Raw genomic sequence first — 18,760 nt, forward strand, 5'->3', positions numbered from 1 at the left:
GTCATAGACTGTTCTCTCTGCTACCGCATGGCACGTGGTATCGGAGCGCCAAGTCTAGGACCAAAAGGCTCCTTAAAACCTCTCTAGGGTATGTGGGAGGCTAGCGTCCCACCTGGCCAACATCCAGTGAGGTTGCAGAGTGCCAAATTCAAATACAGAAATACTAATTATAAAAATTCTGAAAAGATACAACTATTTTACATAGGTTTAACGATGAACTTCTTGTGAATCCAACCACAGTGTCAGATTTCAAAAATGCTTTACGGCGAAAGCATACTTTACAATTATTTAAGAACATAGCCCAACAGACAAATCATTACAAACAGTAACCAGCCAAGTAGAAGAGTTCACACAAGTCAGAAATAGAGATAAAATTAATCACTTACCTTTGATGATCTTCATATGATTGCACTCAGTTGACATTCATTTATTCAATAAATATTCCTTTTGTTCAATAAAGTCTCTCTTTATATCCGAAAACCTCTGTTTTGTTCGCGCGTTTTCTTCAGTAATCCACAGGCTCAAATGCAGTCACAACAGGCAGACAAAAAAATCCAAATTGTATCCATAAAGTTCATAGAAACATGTCAAACAATGTTTATATTCAATCCTCAGATTGTTTTTCGCCTAAATAATCGATAATATTTCAACCGGACAATAACTTGGAAGAGTTATAAAAGGTCAACAAGAAAGGCACTCTCTCGGTCGCGCGCATGAAAAAGCTCTGACACGGCAGGGTCCACTCATTCAGACTGGTCTTACTCCCTGAATTTTTCAGAATACAGGCCTGAAACAATTTCTAAAGACTGTTGACATCTAGTGGAAGGCATAGGAACTGCAATTTGAGTCCTAAGTTAATGGATACTGTAATGGCATTGAATAGAAAACTACACACAAAAAAAATCCAACTTCCTGAATGGATTTTTCTCAGGTTTTCACCTGCCAAATAAGTTCTGTTATACTCACAGACATTATTTTAACAGTTTTGGAAACTTTAGAGTGTTTTCTATCCACATACATTTACATTTACATTTAAGTCATTTAGCAGAAGCTCTTATTACATGCATATCCTATCTTCTGGGCCTGAGTAGAAGGCAGTTTAATTTGGGCACGCTTTTCATCCAAAATTCCAAATGCTGCCTCCTACCCTAGAGAAGTTTTAACAGCTTCTCTCCTCAAGCCATATGAAGCCCCCCCCCCTCCCTCTTTGTTTTTACACTGCTGCTACTCGCTGTTAATTATCTATGCATAATCACTTTACCCCCACTTAATTATCTATGCATAATCACTTTACCCCCACCTACATTTCTTTTTTATTTTACCTTTATTTAAGTAGGCAAGTCAGTTAAGAACAAATTCTTAGTTTCAATGATGGCCTAGGAACAGTGGGTTAACTGCCTTGTTCAGGGGCAGAATGACGATTTTTACCTTGTCAGCTCGGGGATTCATGTACAATTTACTTTGACAAACCTGTACCTCTGCACATTGACTCGGTACCGGTACCCCCTGTATATAGCCTCATAATTGTTATTTTATTGTGTTACTTTAAAAAAAAGTGTACTTTAGTTTATTTAGTAAATATTTAATTAACTCTATTTCTTGAACTGCATTGTTGGTTAAGTGCTTGTTAGTAAGCATTTCACTGTAAGGTTATATTCGGCGTACATGGTAAATAAAATTGGATATGATTTGATTTCCACCACCATTCATGTTCGTGGCTAATGCTACTTCCTGATGTTGCGCGTTCAGCCAGGGTAAACAGACTGCTGCAAAGTGATTGGCTGAACGAGATGCGCACCATCCAGGACTAGCATTCCTAGGCATTAGACGCTTTAGCATGGAGGTGCATGTTAGTAGGAAATGTATTCATTTTCAGCCTTAAAGGAGAATGTTTTGAGAAAGGACTCAATATCGCTATCTGCCTGCCTTTGGCCTATGGGCTGGGAAACTACAGCCCTCAGGGGCCAGAGTGAGTGTCACACTTCCCCCCCATCCCTAGCAAACATAGCTGATTCAACTATACCGAACAAAAATAGACGCAACATGCAACAATTTCATTTTTTTTATCGAGTTACAGTTCATATAAGGAAATCAGTTAATTCAAATAAATTAATTAGGCCCTAATCTATGGATTTCACATAATATAATAATAATAATATATGCCAATGGGCAAGGGTGCAGCGATAGGTGGGCATAGGCCCACCCACTGGGGAGCCAGGCCACAAAAGGGCTTTATTACAGACAGAAATACTCATCAGCTGACCAGGTGGCTGGTCTCAGACAATCCCGCAGGTGAAGAAGCCAGATGTATAGGTCCTGGGCTGGCGTGGTTACATGTGGTCTGAGGTTGTGGAGGTCCTGGACTGGCGTGGTTTACACCTGGTCTGTGGTTGTGATGCCGTTTGGATGTACTGCCATATTCTCTAAAATGTCATTGGAGATGGCTTATGTTAGAGAAATTAACATAAAATTATCTGGCAACAGCCCTGGTGGACATTCCTGCAGTCAGCATGCCAATTGAACACTCCCTCAAAACATGAGACATCTGTAGCATTCTATTGTGTGACAAAACTGGAAATTTTTTGTGGCCTTTTAGTGTCCCCAGCACAAGGTGCACCTATGTAATGACCATGCTGTTTAATCAGCTTCGTGATATGCCACATCTTGGCAAAAGAGAAACTCTTACTAACAGGGATGTAAACTTATTGCTCCACAAAATTGGAGAGAAACACACTCTCTGTGTATGTATGTATTATTTCTGGGGTATTTTATTTCACTTCATGAAACATAGGACCAACACATTACACGTTGCGTTTATATTTTTGTTCAGCGTAATCTCATTCTAAACTGAAGACTCATGATTAGTTGATCATTGGAGTCAGGTGTGTTAGCTGGGGCAAAAGTGTGACACCAATCAGGGCCCCGACGACAGGAGTAGGCAATGCCTCATGTCAAAAAATAAATAATGCATAGCGCGCTGCTATTGCAGCCATAAAGGTGTATAAATGATTGCAGTTAGGTAACGTAGCGTAATATGTTGCGTTCTACCTGCGTTTTCTCGCACCACTATGGCATTGACCATTTGTATTGATAAAGAGGGTAACGTATTTTGATGCTGTTACATCATACGGACTTAATCAACAAATGCCACACGATACCAAATGAACGAACAGTTTAGAACCACTATAATTATTTTTATAGTCACTTATTCGTGATTGTTCAAACGACAATTCATATTTTGATTATGATGCCCGGTCCGCCTGCCACTGGCTTTTATTGAATGGTTTCGTCCTAATCTTTGACAGGAAGTGCCGGTTGTTTACAGTTGGTACACAGGAAGCGATTTATTTGCTTCACGTTGAAGTTAAACAGCGAATATCTTCTTCATTGTTAAATACGTGGATTGCTAACCCATTGGCAATTTACATTATATATATATATACACATATGTTTGTGTCTATGACTGAAGACCAAGTGACAACCAATGCGATGACTACTTTTAGCAAGGCTAGCTTGCGAGCGTAGCCATCTAATTTAGCTGGCTGTCCATACGTAGAAGTGGCACTCAACCAAACAGGTAACACACACTTCGATGTGACATTACCACTACTGATACTGGGTACACTACGTTATTTCATAGCTACCTAGCCATTTGTAAAGCAACCAGAGTATCGCTAGCAAAAAAACAAAAAAAAAAAATAAGATGATTAGGTTTAGCTAGCTAGACAGGTGTAAACACCTTTTGCTTTCCGAGATCCATTTTGCTTGTATTTACTCTGCTTGACACGAGTCCAAGGGACTGGTTAGCGTGACCTCGTTAAATCAACAGCATTCAACCATGTCAGCTAGCCAGATGTGTATCACTTAACATACAGATACTAGTTAGCCACGCTGCCTAGCTAGCTAACTGTCATGATGATGATTTTTGATTGATTTTTAAATGAGGAACTATTGATTATGGTTTAGATAAATGATTTAATATATGTGAACTTGATACTGAATTTGCACTTTTGTACTTTGTATAGTTTATTTAATGATGTTGATGTGCTTCTGATTTTACATTTACATTTAAGTCATTTAGCAGACGCTCTTATCCAGAGCGACTTACAAATTGGTGCATTCACCTTATGACATCCAGTGGAACAGTCACTTTACAATAGTGCATCTAAATCTTAAAAGGGGGGGGGTGAGAGGGATTACTTATCCTATCCTAGGTATTCCTATGGTGGTGTTCAATGTCTGTTTTTATGTGGTGAAGCTGAAGAAAAATGTCCACAATGTGGACAATACATTTTTTTCTGATTCTATTTTAAATCACTGTACAGTGTGATCATCAGGCACTGCGTCCCGAACAACCGCATCGAGGGGTGAGCGACCATGGGCGCGGAGAGCAGCGCTATGCGGAGCATCATCTTGGAGGAACCTCTCCTCACCCTGCCCTCGGGGCTGACCATGTACTCTGCCGTGCTCCAGGATGGCAAGCCGGCTTCTGTGTTTGTTCACAAGCAGGGCAACGAAGACAAAGTCAACAAAGCTGCTAAGGTAAACACGTATGGTATCTAATAAAACATTTCTTCCAGACAGAGTATGGCATCACCCATGCGAGTGACACAGCCGTCGTATCGTTGCCTGGGTACCAGCCTGTTTAGCTGTCATTCCACTCTTTGCCACTTCTTGTCATGCCATGTTTAGCATGAGAAGGAGAGGAATGTTGAAAAGGCGCAATGCTCGCTTACAATTATTCAAGCAACTAATTGGAATGTTAGCACAAACAGACTGGATTTCTCCAGGCTAGTCACATTTGGGCAAGGCATCACCAGTGTCTCCTGTCTGCTGCCCTGGCTGTAATATATCCTCATGATAAATGGTCACTTGAAATTGTCTGAGCCTTGTTGCGTTATATTTAAGCCCTAGCAGACAGTCTCATCCAGAGTGACTTACAGTAAGTGTGACATGCTGCTACTCATGATTTGAGGCTACTGGAGGGCAACGATGCTCCCTTGTGTATGTAGCTGCCATTACCAAGGAAATCACTTGCCATCCCTTTGCTTGAGTGTGGTATCGTGAAGGAAAAAAACCCATCAATGTGATAAGGAAGCACAGCATTACAAGGGATAAGGCTACATCCACATCCCTCCAGCCTCTCCCCTCCTGTCCTGTACTGCCTTTTATAACCTGAAGAAATTATAGTTTTACATTCATCCTACAGGAGTGAGCTGCTGGAACAAAATAAGAGCCATTAATGAATGTTTGGTTCCCTGTAGCACCTGAAGACCCTGAGGCACCCGTGTCTGCTGCGTTTCCTGTCATGCTCTGTGCAGGACGGAGGTATCCACCTGGTGACGGAGCGTGTGCAGCCTCTGGAGCCCCTGCTGGACAGCCTGACTCCGGAGGAGTTGTGTGCAGGCATCTATGACCTGCTACAGGCCCTGATTTTCCTGCATGAGCGGGTAAGGAACACACACACACACACACACACGGGCAGACATTATTAATGAAGAATCCCTGCAGGCATCCATTTTTTTTCTCCATAAGACCGAAGTGGTGGACGGGAACGTTTTAACATTTAAACTCTCTCACATGATTCTGCGCTGTTCAGTATTACAGTTCTCATTTCTGTTATAACAGGTCTTCTTTCTCCCCTCAGGGAAAATCAAGCCACAACAACGTCTGCATGTCTTCTGTGTTCGTAAGTGAAGACGGCCATTGGAAGCTGGGGGGGATGGAGACTGTCTGCAAGTTCGCTGAGGCTACCCCAGAGGTGACTGGCAATTCAGCTGGAAAGAACTAATCTACTTTCCATCACTATTGTCTGTGGTTATTGTAAGTGTTTTAAAGTTCTATTCTATTGTCCACCTCAGTTTCTCAGCACCATTCAGAATGTGAGGGAGACCAGTACTGTTCCTCCGGAGGAACGGGTAAGGTTAACAGACCCATCACTGTTATTTTAACATTGTTTTATTATGTTTATTATGCAGTCTTAAGTCTTTAATTCATAAAATCATTATTTGCAGGTGGAAGGCTTTAAAACGCTGCCAGATAAGCATGCACACTCTCGAGACTGCTTCTCCTTTGGAATGATGGTGGAAACCCTCATCCCTCTCCTGAATTTGAAAATAAATGATTCTCTCAATGGCTATGGTGAGTGGAGAAGCCTCAACTTGATTGACTGTTGGAATGTTCCATTCAAACCTTGAACAGAACACTTGTACAATAGGATGGAATGGCTTTCTTTTCTTATAGAAGTGAACATTATGATAATCACCGACTTTGTGACGCTCTCGTTCTCCTTTGCCGGGTCTGGTCTTCCCCTCATCCTCCCGGTCCTCTCTCTTCCTGCCAAGCCTCTTCTCTCTCTCCCCACACTGAGTGTACAAAACATTAGGAATCACCTTCCTAATACTGAGTCACACCTCCCCATTGTGCCTTCAGAACAGCCTCAATTTGTTGGGGCATGGACTCTACAAGTTGTCGAAAGCATTCCACAGGGACGCTGGTCCATGTTGACTCCAGTGCTTCCCATAGTTGTGTTAAATTGGCTGGATGTTCTTTGGGTGGTGGACCATTCTTGATACACAGGAAACTATTGAGCGTGAAAAACCCAGCAGCGTTAGTTGTTGACACAAACCAGTGTGCCTGGCACCTACATTTCACCCTCTGAATGGCACACATACCCCAATCTATGTCTCAAGGATTAAAAATCATTATTTAACCTGGCTCCTCCCCTTCATCTATACTGATTTGAAGTGGATTTGACAAAATGACATCAATAAGGGATCATGGCTTTCACCTGGATTCTCTGACCCTACAAGGTCCGGAGCATGCTGGTTTTCTGTTCTGCCTGATAATGAATTGCACACACCTGGTACCCCAGGTCTAAATCAGTTCCTGATTAGAGGGGAATAATGGAAGAACTGCAGTGGAACTGGCTTGGCGGTCCAGAGTTGATGTTGAGAGGTCTATGTCACTGAAAGAGTTGCTAATGTTTTGTACACTCTGTATTAGGGCTGACCCCAATTAGTCGACTGGTCAATTGTTTGATCGTTAGGCTGTTGGTCGACCGAGATTGTTTTTAGTCGAGCAGATATATATATATATATATATCTCTTTATTTATTTGCGCCCATCTTGGTGAACTAATCCATTGTGGAGGCCGAGACTAAAAGCCAATTTACGCTTGATCCGAATATGTGGTCGGAGGGTGTGACGCAAATGCGGAGTCTCACAAATTTTGTAACAATGCGGAGGGCTCTATATAGCTTCGCATTGACACGATTAGTTGATGGTAGTTGGGTGCGGTACATCCTGTATAAACACAAGCTCACTTCCTTGACAAAGGCTCTTTTGACAACGGCTCTGCAAAGCGCTAGCAGTATGAATTAGAAGTCGACCAATTATGATTTTTTTTTTTTGTAATAATGACAATTACAACAATACTGAATGAACACTTATTTTAACTTAATATAATACATCAATCAAATCAATTTAGCCTCAAGTAAATAATGAAACATGTTCAATTTGGTTTAAATAGTGCAAAAACAAAGTGTTGGAGAAGAAAGTAAAAGTGCAATATGTGCTATGTAAGAAAGCTAACGTTTAAGTTCCTTGCTCAGAACATGAGAACATATGAAAGCTGGTGGTTTCTTTTAACATGACTCTTCAATATTCCCAGGTAAGAAGTTTTAGGTTGTAGTTATTATAGGACTATTTCCCTCTATACCATTTGTATTTCATTAACCTTTGACTATTAGATGTTCTTATAGGCACTTTAGTATTGCCAGTGTAACAGTATAGCTTCCGTCTCGCTCCTCACTAGGCTCGAACCAGCAACACAATGACAACAGCCACCATCGAAGCAGCGTTGCCCATGCAGAGCAAGGGGAACAACTACTAGAAGGCTTAGAGCGAGTGACGTTTGAAATGCTATTAGCGCGCGCTAACTAGCTAGCCATTTCACTTCGGTTACACCAGCCTCATCTCAGGAGTTGATAGGCTTGAAGTCATAAACAGCGCAATGCTTGATGCACAATGAAGAGCTGCTGGCAAAACGCACTAAAGTGCTGTTTGAATGAATGTTTACGCGCCTGCTTCTGCCTACCACCGCTCAGTCAGATACTTAAATGCTTGTATGATTGTATGTTCAGTCAGATTATATGCAACACAGGATATCTAGTAATATCATCAAATATGTGTAGTTAATTAGTGATTATGATTGATTGTTTTTTATAAGATACGTTTAATGCTAGCTAGCAACTTACCTTGGCTTCCTGCATTCGCGTAACAGGCAGTCTCCTTGTGGAGTGCAACGAGAGAGAGGCAGGTCATTATTGAGTTGGACTAGTTAACTGTAAGGTTGCAAGATTGGATCCCCCATGTTGACAAGGTGAAAATCTGTCGTTCTGCCCCTGAACGAGGCAGTTAACCCACCGTTCCTAGGCCGTCATTGAAAATAAGAATGTGTTCTTAACTGACTAGTTAAATAAAAGGTATAAAAATAATACAATTTTTAAAAAATTGGCAAATTGGCGCCCAAAAAATACCGATTTCCGATTGAAAATTAGGGCCGATTAATAGTATGAATACGACAGCAGAAGTCAGGGTATCACAGTAAATGCTGCATGGCCAATGCTGATGTTGGATAGACTAAGTGCACAATGCACTTCTCTCTCCAGAATGTGCCTTCTCCCGCCGATTTGTGCACATTCGTTGTTTCATAACTTCATTGTGTTAATTGTTTGCGTTTTTGATTAGTGTATATCAATTCCCTGTTACATACAGTATATCACCAGTACTACGTTTACCACTAATGCATATAATTTCCAATCTATAATGTTTTTGTTACTTCGTTTATGGTCATTTTGTTTAATGCATTCAATATGATTATTCCAGTCTTCGCGTTCTCATTGTCTGAGTGGACACATTGTTTGTGAAGTGCACAACCTATGCTACACTAGTGAGAAATGTATTTAATTCATTTGAAAAATTTTCTTCAGTTTTAGTCATTTGTTTGGTTCGCTCCTGTCATTGTTGAGTAAGGATGTACATTCATAGAAGTAGGCCTATAGGTTACCTGGTCTGCGTGCATATTCAGGGATCTGATAGTGTTTCTGATGGGCTAAACGTACCACCACTAATGACCTGTGGAGCTTCTCTAAGTAATGTTTTCTTCACCTCAAACAGCAAGTAAACAAAGTCTGTTTTTTATATTTTTTTTTACATCCATTGAGAATGACAATAGTTCCTCAATGTATCGGAAAAATCTTTCCAGCTCTCTCCTTTTAGATAACCACACAGTGTGAAAGGGTCACGCTCTGATTCAATGGAAAAGTCATAAAATAGGCCTACCTGATTACTTCTTATCAGTGCTTGACTTGTACTCATTTTGGGTCATGGTACTGTTTTATATTTAGGTGTAGGATCTCCTCAATACTTTCGAGCTAATATTTGATAAGTGGAACAGAAGCTCAAGCAGTAGAATGTGTAGCCGATGTGATTTATAGGATATTTATTTTTATCAGGATATTTTCTACCTGCAGGCCTCAACCTTTTTATTTGTTGGCTTCATGTAGGCTATTTTTACATAGTTGGCAAGTTCGTTTTTGGATTAACCAGGACGTCCCACTGCATCACAGTGCTAGCTGTGTCACTAGAGATTCTGGGTTTGAGTCCAGGCTCTGTCGCAGCTGGCCGTGACCATAACTGGCACGCAGATTGGTAGAAATGGTAAGATAAATTGGTATTCAAAATGAGAGGTTGCCGATTACCGGCAACTTCAGGAGAGTAATGGTAGAATCTGCAAAAGCCAGCAGGAGCGGGAGGAGAATAGTTTGTTCAGGTTGTGTTTATTTAAAAAAAATGTATATCTAGATTTCTGGCATCCTCTTGAGGCATTTGTCTTATTTCATCAAACCGTAAGCTTAGAGCATCAGACAAGCTCAATCCAGATATTTGATTTGATTAGAACACTATACATATGGAAAAATAAGTTTCAAAATTCCGACCAATCGTGTGGTTGACAGAACTGACATTTACTCCTGAGGTGCTGACCTGTTGCACACTCCTACCACTAATTATTATTTGACCCTGCTGGTCATCTACGAAAGTTTGTTCTTCAAGATGTTCAATCTGAGCCTTAATGGCTTGTACTCTTAGAGATGAAACGGTATGAAAATGTCATATCACGATTATAGATACCAAAATAATCTGTAGTATCGCAGGATTGTTTAAAGTGCTGGAATTGTTTGAAAATTACTGACACAGTTGTCAACACAGCAGGTGTTGACATTAAAATAACACAAAATAATATAATCAAATCAACAGCACTGATTGTATGCATGTTCTCTCCTTCATGAGGAAGTCAGGTGCTGTTGGCCTGACTTCCTGTATGTATGAATCTTTGTTCACTTGAGATTGAAATGTAAAATATGTCTGCATATTTACTGTCCGGTTTACATTTTACATTTAAGTCATTTAGCAGATGCTCTTATCCAGAGCGACTTACAAATTGGTGCATTCACCTTATGACATCCAGTGGAACAGTCACTTTACAATAGTGCATCTAAATCTTAAAGGGGGGTGAGAAGGATTACTTATCCTATCCTAGGTATTCCTTAAAGAGGTGGGGTTTCAGGTGTCTCCGGAAGGTGGTGATTGACTCCGCTGTCCTGGCGGAGTCAGTCATTTAAGTAGTGATCTGCGAGGGTAGACTATGTGCCTGCTGGCACTGAACACTCTCTCTGATGGCACGCTGGTTGCTGGGATGCACAAAAGCTTCCTGGCACGGTGAGGCAGCTCTGATGCAGGGCCCCTCCACCACACCAGTGAATCCTCTTCTGCTGGAATGGGAGGCAGAGACGGGTAGATCTCTTCTTTCACTCTGTCTTCTGGGGTGGTCGGACTGTTGTGAGCTTAGTGATCTTCTGGGAAGAACTGTGTTTCTAGGCAGTTTGATTCCCATTGCCAGTCTGGGAGTGAGGTAATGGATAGTGAAGAACTGTGTTTCCAGGCAGTTTGATTCCCGTTGCCAGTCTGGGAGTGAGGTAATGGATAGTGAAGAACTGTGTTTCCAGGCAGTTTGATTCCAGTTGCCAGTCTGGGAGTGAGGTAATGGATAGTGAGAACTGTTTCCAGGCAGTTTGATTCCAGTCTGGGAGTGAGGTAATGGATAGTGAAGAACTGTTTCCAGGCAGTTTGATTCCAGTTGCCAGTCTGGGAGTGAGGTAATGGATAGTGAAAACTGTTTCCAGGCAGTTTGATTCCAGTCTGGGAGTGAGGTAATGGATAGTGAAGAACTGTTTCCAGGCAGTTTGATTCCAGTTGCCAGTCTGGGAGTGAGGTAATGGATAGTGAAAACTGTTTCCAGGCAGTTTGATTCCAGTTGCCAGTCTGGGAGTGAGGTAATGGATAGTGAAGAACTGTTTCCAGGCAGTTTGATTCCAGTCTGGGAGTGAGGTAATGGATAGTGAAGAACTGTTTCCAGGCAGTTTGATTCCAGTTGCCAGTCTGGGAGTGAGGTAATGGATAGTGAAAACTGTTTCCAGGCAGTTTGATTCCAGTCTGGGAGTTTGATTCCAGTTGCCAGTCTGGGATAGTGGAAAACTGTTTCCAGGCAGTTTGATTCCAGTTGCCAGTCTGGGGGAGTAATGGAGTGAAAACTGTTTCCAGGCAGTTTGATTCCAGTCTGGATAGTGAAAGAACTGTTTCCAGGCAGTTTGATTCCAGTCTGGGAGTGAGGTAATGGATAGTGAAGAACTGTTTTGCCAGTCTGGGAGTGAGGTAATGGATAGTGAAAACTGTTTCCAGGCAGTTTGATTCCAGTCTGGGAGTGAGGTAATGGATAGTGAAGAACTGTTTCTAGGCAGTTTGATTCCAGTCAGTTTGAACTGTTTCTAGGCAGTTTGATTCCAGTCTGGGAGTGAGGTAATGGATAGTGAAGAACTGTTTCTAGGCAGTTTGATTCCAGTCTGGGAGTGAGGTAATGGATAGTGAAGAACTGTTTCTAGGCAGTTTGATTCCAGTCTGGGAGTGAGGTAATGGATAGTGAAGAACTGTTTCTAGGCAGTTTGATTCCAGTCTGGGAGTGAGGTAATGGAAAGTGAAGCTGATTGTAGGGTTGAACCACCCCCCTGCTTTCACTGGTCCAAAGGTCAGTAGTTGCAGCCAAACCATGTGCCTTTTGAGCCAAACGTTTTCCAACATCAGCTTTAACCAGGTTGTACAGGTTTGGGATTTCAGTCTTGGAGAATAAAGTGTGTCACTTTGTAGTGAGGCGTGGTGACCTTCATCAGCCTCAGAAAGTCAGACCTTTCAACAATTTGAAATGGTGTCATGTCCTTTGCAATGTAATATGAAAGGGCTGCAGTGAGGTCTTTAGTATGTTTTGATGTGGGTCTATAAGCAGCATGCCTTTTAAATGCTTGCTGGAGTGTCTATGTCACAGCTGTAGATGAGGATGGACCAATAGTATCACTGGGTTTGCCTGCTGCACGCCCACTCTGTAAACAAGGGAATAGCAAATGTATTATTACATTATAATTATTATTATTATTCACATCTGTGTTGCATTAGAGTATATGCAATGACCCCCATGCACCATTTACATGTATACAAATGAGTCTGAAGACAGTGATAGTAATTGCAAAGAGCCCAACATTTGACACGTGTGTGTGTGTGTGTGTGTGTGTGTGTGTGTGTGTGTGTGTGTGTGTGTGTGTGTGTGTGTGTGTGTGTGTGTGTGTAGTGTTTCTCCTGTTGTAACTCTTTTACAACCAAGTCCACGTCTGACGGATTTTAAATTAACAGAATATGTTTGTTGTGTGACTAAACTACATAACGTGTGTAATGGGAGAATAGAGTCTGCAGACACACGACACAGTACAGTAGCAGAACAACGTGTTGTGTTTTTACAAAGTTAGATAAAGCATGACCCCCCCCCCCCCCCGCCCCATTCCGAAGTTCCTGCATTGAGCTAAAGGTTGACGTCCCTTTCATTCACTATAAGGTGGTGGTCACAAAGGTCACCCTGTTTGCATGTTCTGCAGACGGGGTGACCATCTTCGATTTTGTAAGTTTCCCTCAGCACTCTTGTAAAAGCCAAAATACTATCACACTTCATATTTGGTCTTCTTAGAAGGCTGAAAAATCTCCCGACTGCTGTCCCTACCTTCTGCCATGTTTTCACACAAAACAAACCCACGTTGCCTGCTACGCCTGCGTCAGACTGTTGCTAACTTTTGGTTGATGCTGGACAGTATTTACCGTGAGTTTGACAAACTGTGGTAATCAAACACGGTTTTAATGATAATTTTTAACATTGAAAACAGTAATACTAGCCGTTGGGAATTTTACCGTGTTTTATCATGTAACCGGTTCATCCCTTATCTCCACCCGGTACAGCCGAAGAAGACTCCGGTACAGCCACCCCTCAGAGCCTGGTTCCTCTCTAGGTTTCTTCTTATGTTCATGCCTTTTTTCTGGGGAGATTTTCCACTGTGCTGCTACATCTGCATTGCTTGCTGTTTTGGGTTATAGGCTGGGATTCTGTACAGCACTTTGTGACGTCGGCTGATGTAAAACATTTAAAGGGCTTTATAAGTACATGTTGATTTGATTTAAAAGTGCAGACTGTCAGCTTTTAATTTGAGGGAACTCTCTGTATCATCTCTTTCTGCAGTCTCTGAAGAGTTATCAGGCAGTCTGAAGAGGACTCTCCAAGCAGGCCTGTTGACCTCTGACCCCTTGTCTCGGCCCTCTCTCAGCTCCCTGCTCACTCACGACTTCTTCAGAAATGACTTTCTGGAGGTCATGAATTTTCTGACGAGCCTGACCCTGAAGGCAGAGGAAGAGAAGAACGAATTCTTTAAGTGAGAGACTGACTGTGTGCGTATTTATTTAGACTGTTTAGTGATTCGTCGGTGACAGCTCTGCCTTTGTCATCGTTCCTACTATGGGCTGACCCTGTAAAACGACATTTCACTGCACCTACCCGGTGAATGTGACAATACATTGTTATCTTTTGTATTATTCATTTCCTAATACAAAATGTCTGCCAATGAACTTGTTACTGTCTGAGCCCACAGAAAGTATCCTCTGTCTGTACGGCAGGTTTCTATTGGACCGGGTGCAGAGCCTGCCAGAGGAACTGATAGCAACGCGTCTTGTTCCTAAACTCCTCAATGGGATGGTGTTTGCTGAACCCACCGCTGTGAAGAGCTTTCTGCCTCACCTCTTAAAGCCAAACAAGGGTTTGTCTTTTTTATTGGTTATTTATTACCCATGTGGAGCACTCTGGATCAATGACAAGCCACCTGGGTCTGACAACTTGGATGGAAAGTTACTGAGGATAATAGAGGACGATATTGCCACTCCTATTTGCGATCTCTTCGAGCTAAGCTTACTAGAAAGTGTGTCCTCGGGCCTGGAGGGAAGCAAAAGTCCTTCCACTACCTAAAAGTAGCAAAGCACCTTTTACCGGCTCGAACAGCCGACCAATCAGCCTGTTACCAACCGTTAGTAAACATTAGGGGATTTGTTGTTGTTGTTGACCAGATGCTATTTCACAGTAAACAGATTTTCAGCACGCTTATAGGGAAGGGGGCATTCAACACGTACACAGCTTACACAAATGAGGGGGGGGGGGGTGCCTGACTACCTGACTACATGGATTATGTTGAAGAGGCTTCTTAACAGCACTGTCAACAAGGCAGGTCCTACAGGCTCTAGTTTCTACCTTCTTAACAGCACTATCAACAAGGCAGGTCCTACAGGCCCTAGTTTCTACCTTAACAGCACTATCAACAAGGCAGGTCCTACAGGCCCTAGTTTCTACCTTCTTAACAGCACTATCAACAAGGCAGGTCCTACAGGCTCTAGTTTTGTCACACCTGGACTACTGTTCAGTCGTGTGGTCAGGTGCCACAAAAAATGTACATATTTAAATAGGCTCAGAACAGGGCAGCACGGCCGGCCCTTGGATGTACACAGAGAGCTAATATTACTGTCAATCTCTCATGGCTGAAAGTAGAGGGGAGAGAGAGACTCCACTACTTACCTATTTGTTAGTATTGACATGTTGAATGCACCGTGTTCTGTTTTTAAAACATTTAAAAAAAATCAAATTTCAAGTTTATTCAAGGGATTACACACAATGAATATATTTGACCAGATTTCTAATTTCAATCTGTCTGTGTTGACAGATTGTGGTGGGAGTGAGGAGTGCCTCCTGTCGGTCTCTCTCTACAGAAAACATGTGGTTCCTCAGCTGCTGAAGCTCTTCAAGGTCAACGAGGAACACGTCCGGATGGTGCTGCTGGCTCACATTCACGTCTACGCTGAGTGTTTCTCCCAAGATGAGCTAAAGAACCAAATCCTACCTCAGGTCTGACAAACACCCTTTTCATATTTGCTGATGTTACTGACTGGTTTTGAAGCCAGGTTGTCCATTTACTGCACGACTGTTACCCCACTGATGTGAACCTAGTTATTAGGGGTTTCCAGAAAGTTACTTACCAGATGTGTGGTTCATCTCCCATAACTTTATTCAGAAACATTATACGGTAATGTGGGGTTTGCCTTGTATGTTTTGTCTCTGCTGGGGTTTGCCTTGTATGTTTTGAAAACACTGTTTCAATTCAAGATCTCTTCCTCCCTCCCTTGTAAACTGCAGGTGTTGCTTGGGATGAGAGACACAAATGATTCTCTGGTAGCCATGACGCTGCAGAGCCTGGCTGTGCTGGTGCCGTTGCTAGGTGCCCAAGTGGTGGTGGGTGGGGAGAGGACCAAGGTGTTCAAACGCACCAGGCCCAACTTCACTAAGTCTACAGAGGTCACCCCAGAAAGTAAGAAGCGCATAAGATAACGCTTATCTTTTTTGATGATTTCATACAACTGCAGTGCTGCTAGTCATAGTTCCCTACAAAAACAATTAATCCTTACCTCCTCTAGCCTCTCCAGTTCACATAGTTGGAGGGTCCCATCCCCAGATTGCCCAGCCCTCGAAGGTCCTGAGTCTGTTCCCCAAACCGGTAGCAGTGAGAGGGGGTCTGGTCCTGGGGAACATAGACAGCCTTCAGGCCAGAGAGACCACCAGGATATACTCCCTGCCACCCAAATCAGGTAAGGAAGTAATACTGAGAACCTTACCTCTTCCAATTCACTCACATTCAGTGGTTGAAGCTTATACCAGTCATCTGGCCCTTATTCCAGGTAGTAGTAGAGAGATATCTCTACCCCTGAACGGCTTCAGCAAAAACGAGGAAGAGGAGTCCTCCTACAGTCCCGACCAGCCAGAAAGGCCAGAGGGCCGGAGTCAGGCTGAGGACTGGCCAGATTGGAGCGACCCAGAGGAGGGGGAACAGGAGCAGTCTGTCCAGACCTCAGACAGAACGCGGGATCAAGAGGAGGAACCATGGGACAACAAAGACACAGAGGCCACGTTTGACCTCTCCCCCACTGCGCCCATACCAGACCCTGTCGTCCTAACCGCAACACCACCCCCCCTCAAACTGACGGCCGAGCCCCTGCGAGTGGGGTCCAAACCCCTCAAACTGAGCTATAACCTCAAGGCCTTAGAGAGGAAGACAACGGTAACGTCTTCCTGGGACAACGGCTGGGGGCAGGAAGAAGAACCGCAACCTAACGACGAGCCCAGGCCCAAGCTGCACACCGCACGCAAGGATGGCGGCACGAGGGTTCTGGGAGAGGAGTTCACCATCGAGGTGAAGAGGAAGCAGGAGAGGGACCCGGAATTGGACTTCTTTGCAGACATGGAGCCGGACATTAAACTATCGTCTGCTGTAGCTCTGCTGCTGCCTGTGAAGAGCACTGTTAGTGATACTGGGCTGCTCACAGCCGCACCGTCAGAACACACCGAGCCATCTGTTGACACACTAACACTCACCGCCAAGTTCGCAGCTGCTGACCAGACGGAGGTGAGTCCATGTGACAGAAACAAAGTACTACTGTTCTCTGTGACTAGGTAGGTGCAGGGTCAGTTGTGTACCACTGGATCCACGTCTTTCACCAGGCCCTCGCTGGGATATTCACAGAATCCAGGGCTTGAAATTTGATTTTTTTAAAGACAAACAGCTAAGAATTCCAGTACTGATCTGTCTGGTGCCTCCCCAGTGAATTTTTATTTTGTCTGTTTCCCCAACGATGCACATTGAAGCCCCTTGTAAACACACCTGATTCAACTAATCATCAAGCACTGCGAGTTGAATCAGGTGATTTGTCTGGGGCTACAACAAAAAATGTTTGCTGTTGGAAAACTGATTTAAGTGAAAGACAATTTTATTGCGTTTATGGCAGTTGAGCCTTTTTTAAAATATTTTTTTTTTACTGATAGTCAAAATACAAAGAATTCCAGTAGTGATCTTTCTGGTTCCTCCCCTAATGTGTAGGTGAAAGGCAGCCAATATGGCATTTCTGCGTGTAACTGGTTCATTTACATTTTCAGGCAACCAACATAATACTCCTGACTTGCCCGACGAGCAAGTGCCTTTCAGAATGTAATGTCAATCCCATGTACTATAAAGAATTCATTAGCGTAAGAAGTTCCTGCTTCATGAGTGGCCATTTTAAATGATCTCTGTATTCCTTTATTTTACAGACAGAAGCAGAAGGCTGGGAAGGAGATGACCTTAACTGGGGAGAGGATGAGAACACCTGGTGATTTGAGTTACCTGGCTGGATCTATTACTCAGACATGTTGTAGAGACTTACATGTTGCTGGTTACTGCAGCACTTCAATTTCCAGGATGCACCTCTCCTTAACCAGCCAATCAGAGAACTGGAACACCTGCACATCCTGTTCTAAACCGTTAACATGAAGTAATATTGCTAATGAAAAATAAATGTGATGGATGTGAGACACTGAAGAATACATTTTACAATTGAGATTTTAATCAGAGTTTTCAGATGGTTAATAAGATGACCATCTATCCTGTTACTAAGGAATTATATCTATGGAACTTGACTTTTGTACTAGAATGATGTGAGGGGACTCTTTGGGATTGTTACCAGCTAGACTGGGGCAGCAGACCGACCTTGGGAATCCTTCATCATAGTTTGCCAAAATGTCATCCACTAAACTAGTGGACTGTTGATTCTAGTTTTGTGCCAAACATTTCTCATCTGGCAGTTTTAATTTGGATGACTTTTTGAGAGGGGGAACCTCAAGTCTTTCCTTGCTTCCTGAGAATTTTCAGGAGATCTCCAATACTCTTCCTCACGTCCCTCTGAGGAGGCTGGGGAGAGCATGCAAGGAATTGAGGAATAGACTTGATAAACCCCCGGAGAGACGCGAGGGAAATAGACTTTGACTATTTGTATCTTTCTGGTGAAATAAAAGGTTTTATGACACGTCTGGTTTTAATTTTATGGTTCAGTTGTCTGACAAGACTTAATAGTGTCGGGATGGAAGCAGGGCATGGTTCATTTAACTGCCTTTTCAGGGGCAGGATGACTTTACCTTGTGTTTAGATCTTAGCAACCTTTTGGGCTACTGGTCCAACGCTCTAACCACTACCTACCGCCCCAAATGCTGCGTTTACATCCCAGTGCTCAGCTTCACTTGCACCACGTGACATTTGTCAACAAAAAAAATGCTTTCACTTTAAATCAGACCTTCTTACTGTTAGCAACTGGATATGTACAGGCAAAAGCAGAACAATCCCAAGCTTTTTAATGGACCATGTCTAAGAATTCCAGTACTGAGCTATATGGATTTCCCAGTTCAAGCATATGCATCAATTGCTCTTTCC

At 42.8% G+C, this 18,760-nt stretch overlaps 2 protein-coding genes across 7 annotated transcripts in view; one reads left to right on the forward strand and one right to left on the reverse strand.

Annotated features, from left to right (window-relative positions):
- Positions 1-18,760, reverse strand: part of dzip1l (DAZ interacting zinc finger protein 1-like) — a 1,064,069-nt gene that overhangs the window by 970,185 nt on the left and 75,124 nt on the right. The window lies entirely within an intron of this gene.
- On the forward strand, positions 1,949-18,359 carry scyl3 (SCY1-like, kinase-like 3). Of its 4 annotated transcripts, none has more exons than XM_046299978.1 (13): positions 1,949-1,969; positions 4,326-4,542; positions 5,265-5,450; positions 5,648-5,761; positions 5,862-5,918; positions 6,015-6,141; positions 13,672-13,861; positions 14,103-14,242; positions 15,194-15,375; positions 15,664-15,835; positions 15,942-16,112; positions 16,203-16,927; positions 17,608-18,359. In XM_046299978.1, exons 2-13 carry the CDS (start codon positions 4,378-4,380, stop codon positions 17,668-17,670), a joined length of 2,292 nt encoding a protein of 763 aa, XP_046155934.1. In that variant the 5' UTR covers positions 1,949-1,969; positions 4,326-4,377; the 3' UTR covers positions 17,671-18,359. The 4 variants fall into 4 exon arrangements, with proteins under 4 accessions (XP_046155934.1, XP_046155933.1, XP_046155932.1 ...); XM_046299977.1 differs by lacking the exon at positions 1,949-1,969 and adding an exon at positions 3,027-3,099; XM_046299976.1 differs by lacking the exon at positions 1,949-1,969 and adding an exon at positions 3,107-3,577.

This window comes from Oncorhynchus gorbuscha, linkage group LG15, assembly GCF_021184085.1.
Source record: "Oncorhynchus gorbuscha isolate QuinsamMale2020 ecotype Even-year linkage group LG15, OgorEven_v1.0, whole genome shotgun sequence".
Classification (NCBI taxonomy): domain Eukaryota; kingdom Metazoa; phylum Chordata; class Actinopteri; order Salmoniformes; family Salmonidae; genus Oncorhynchus; species Oncorhynchus gorbuscha.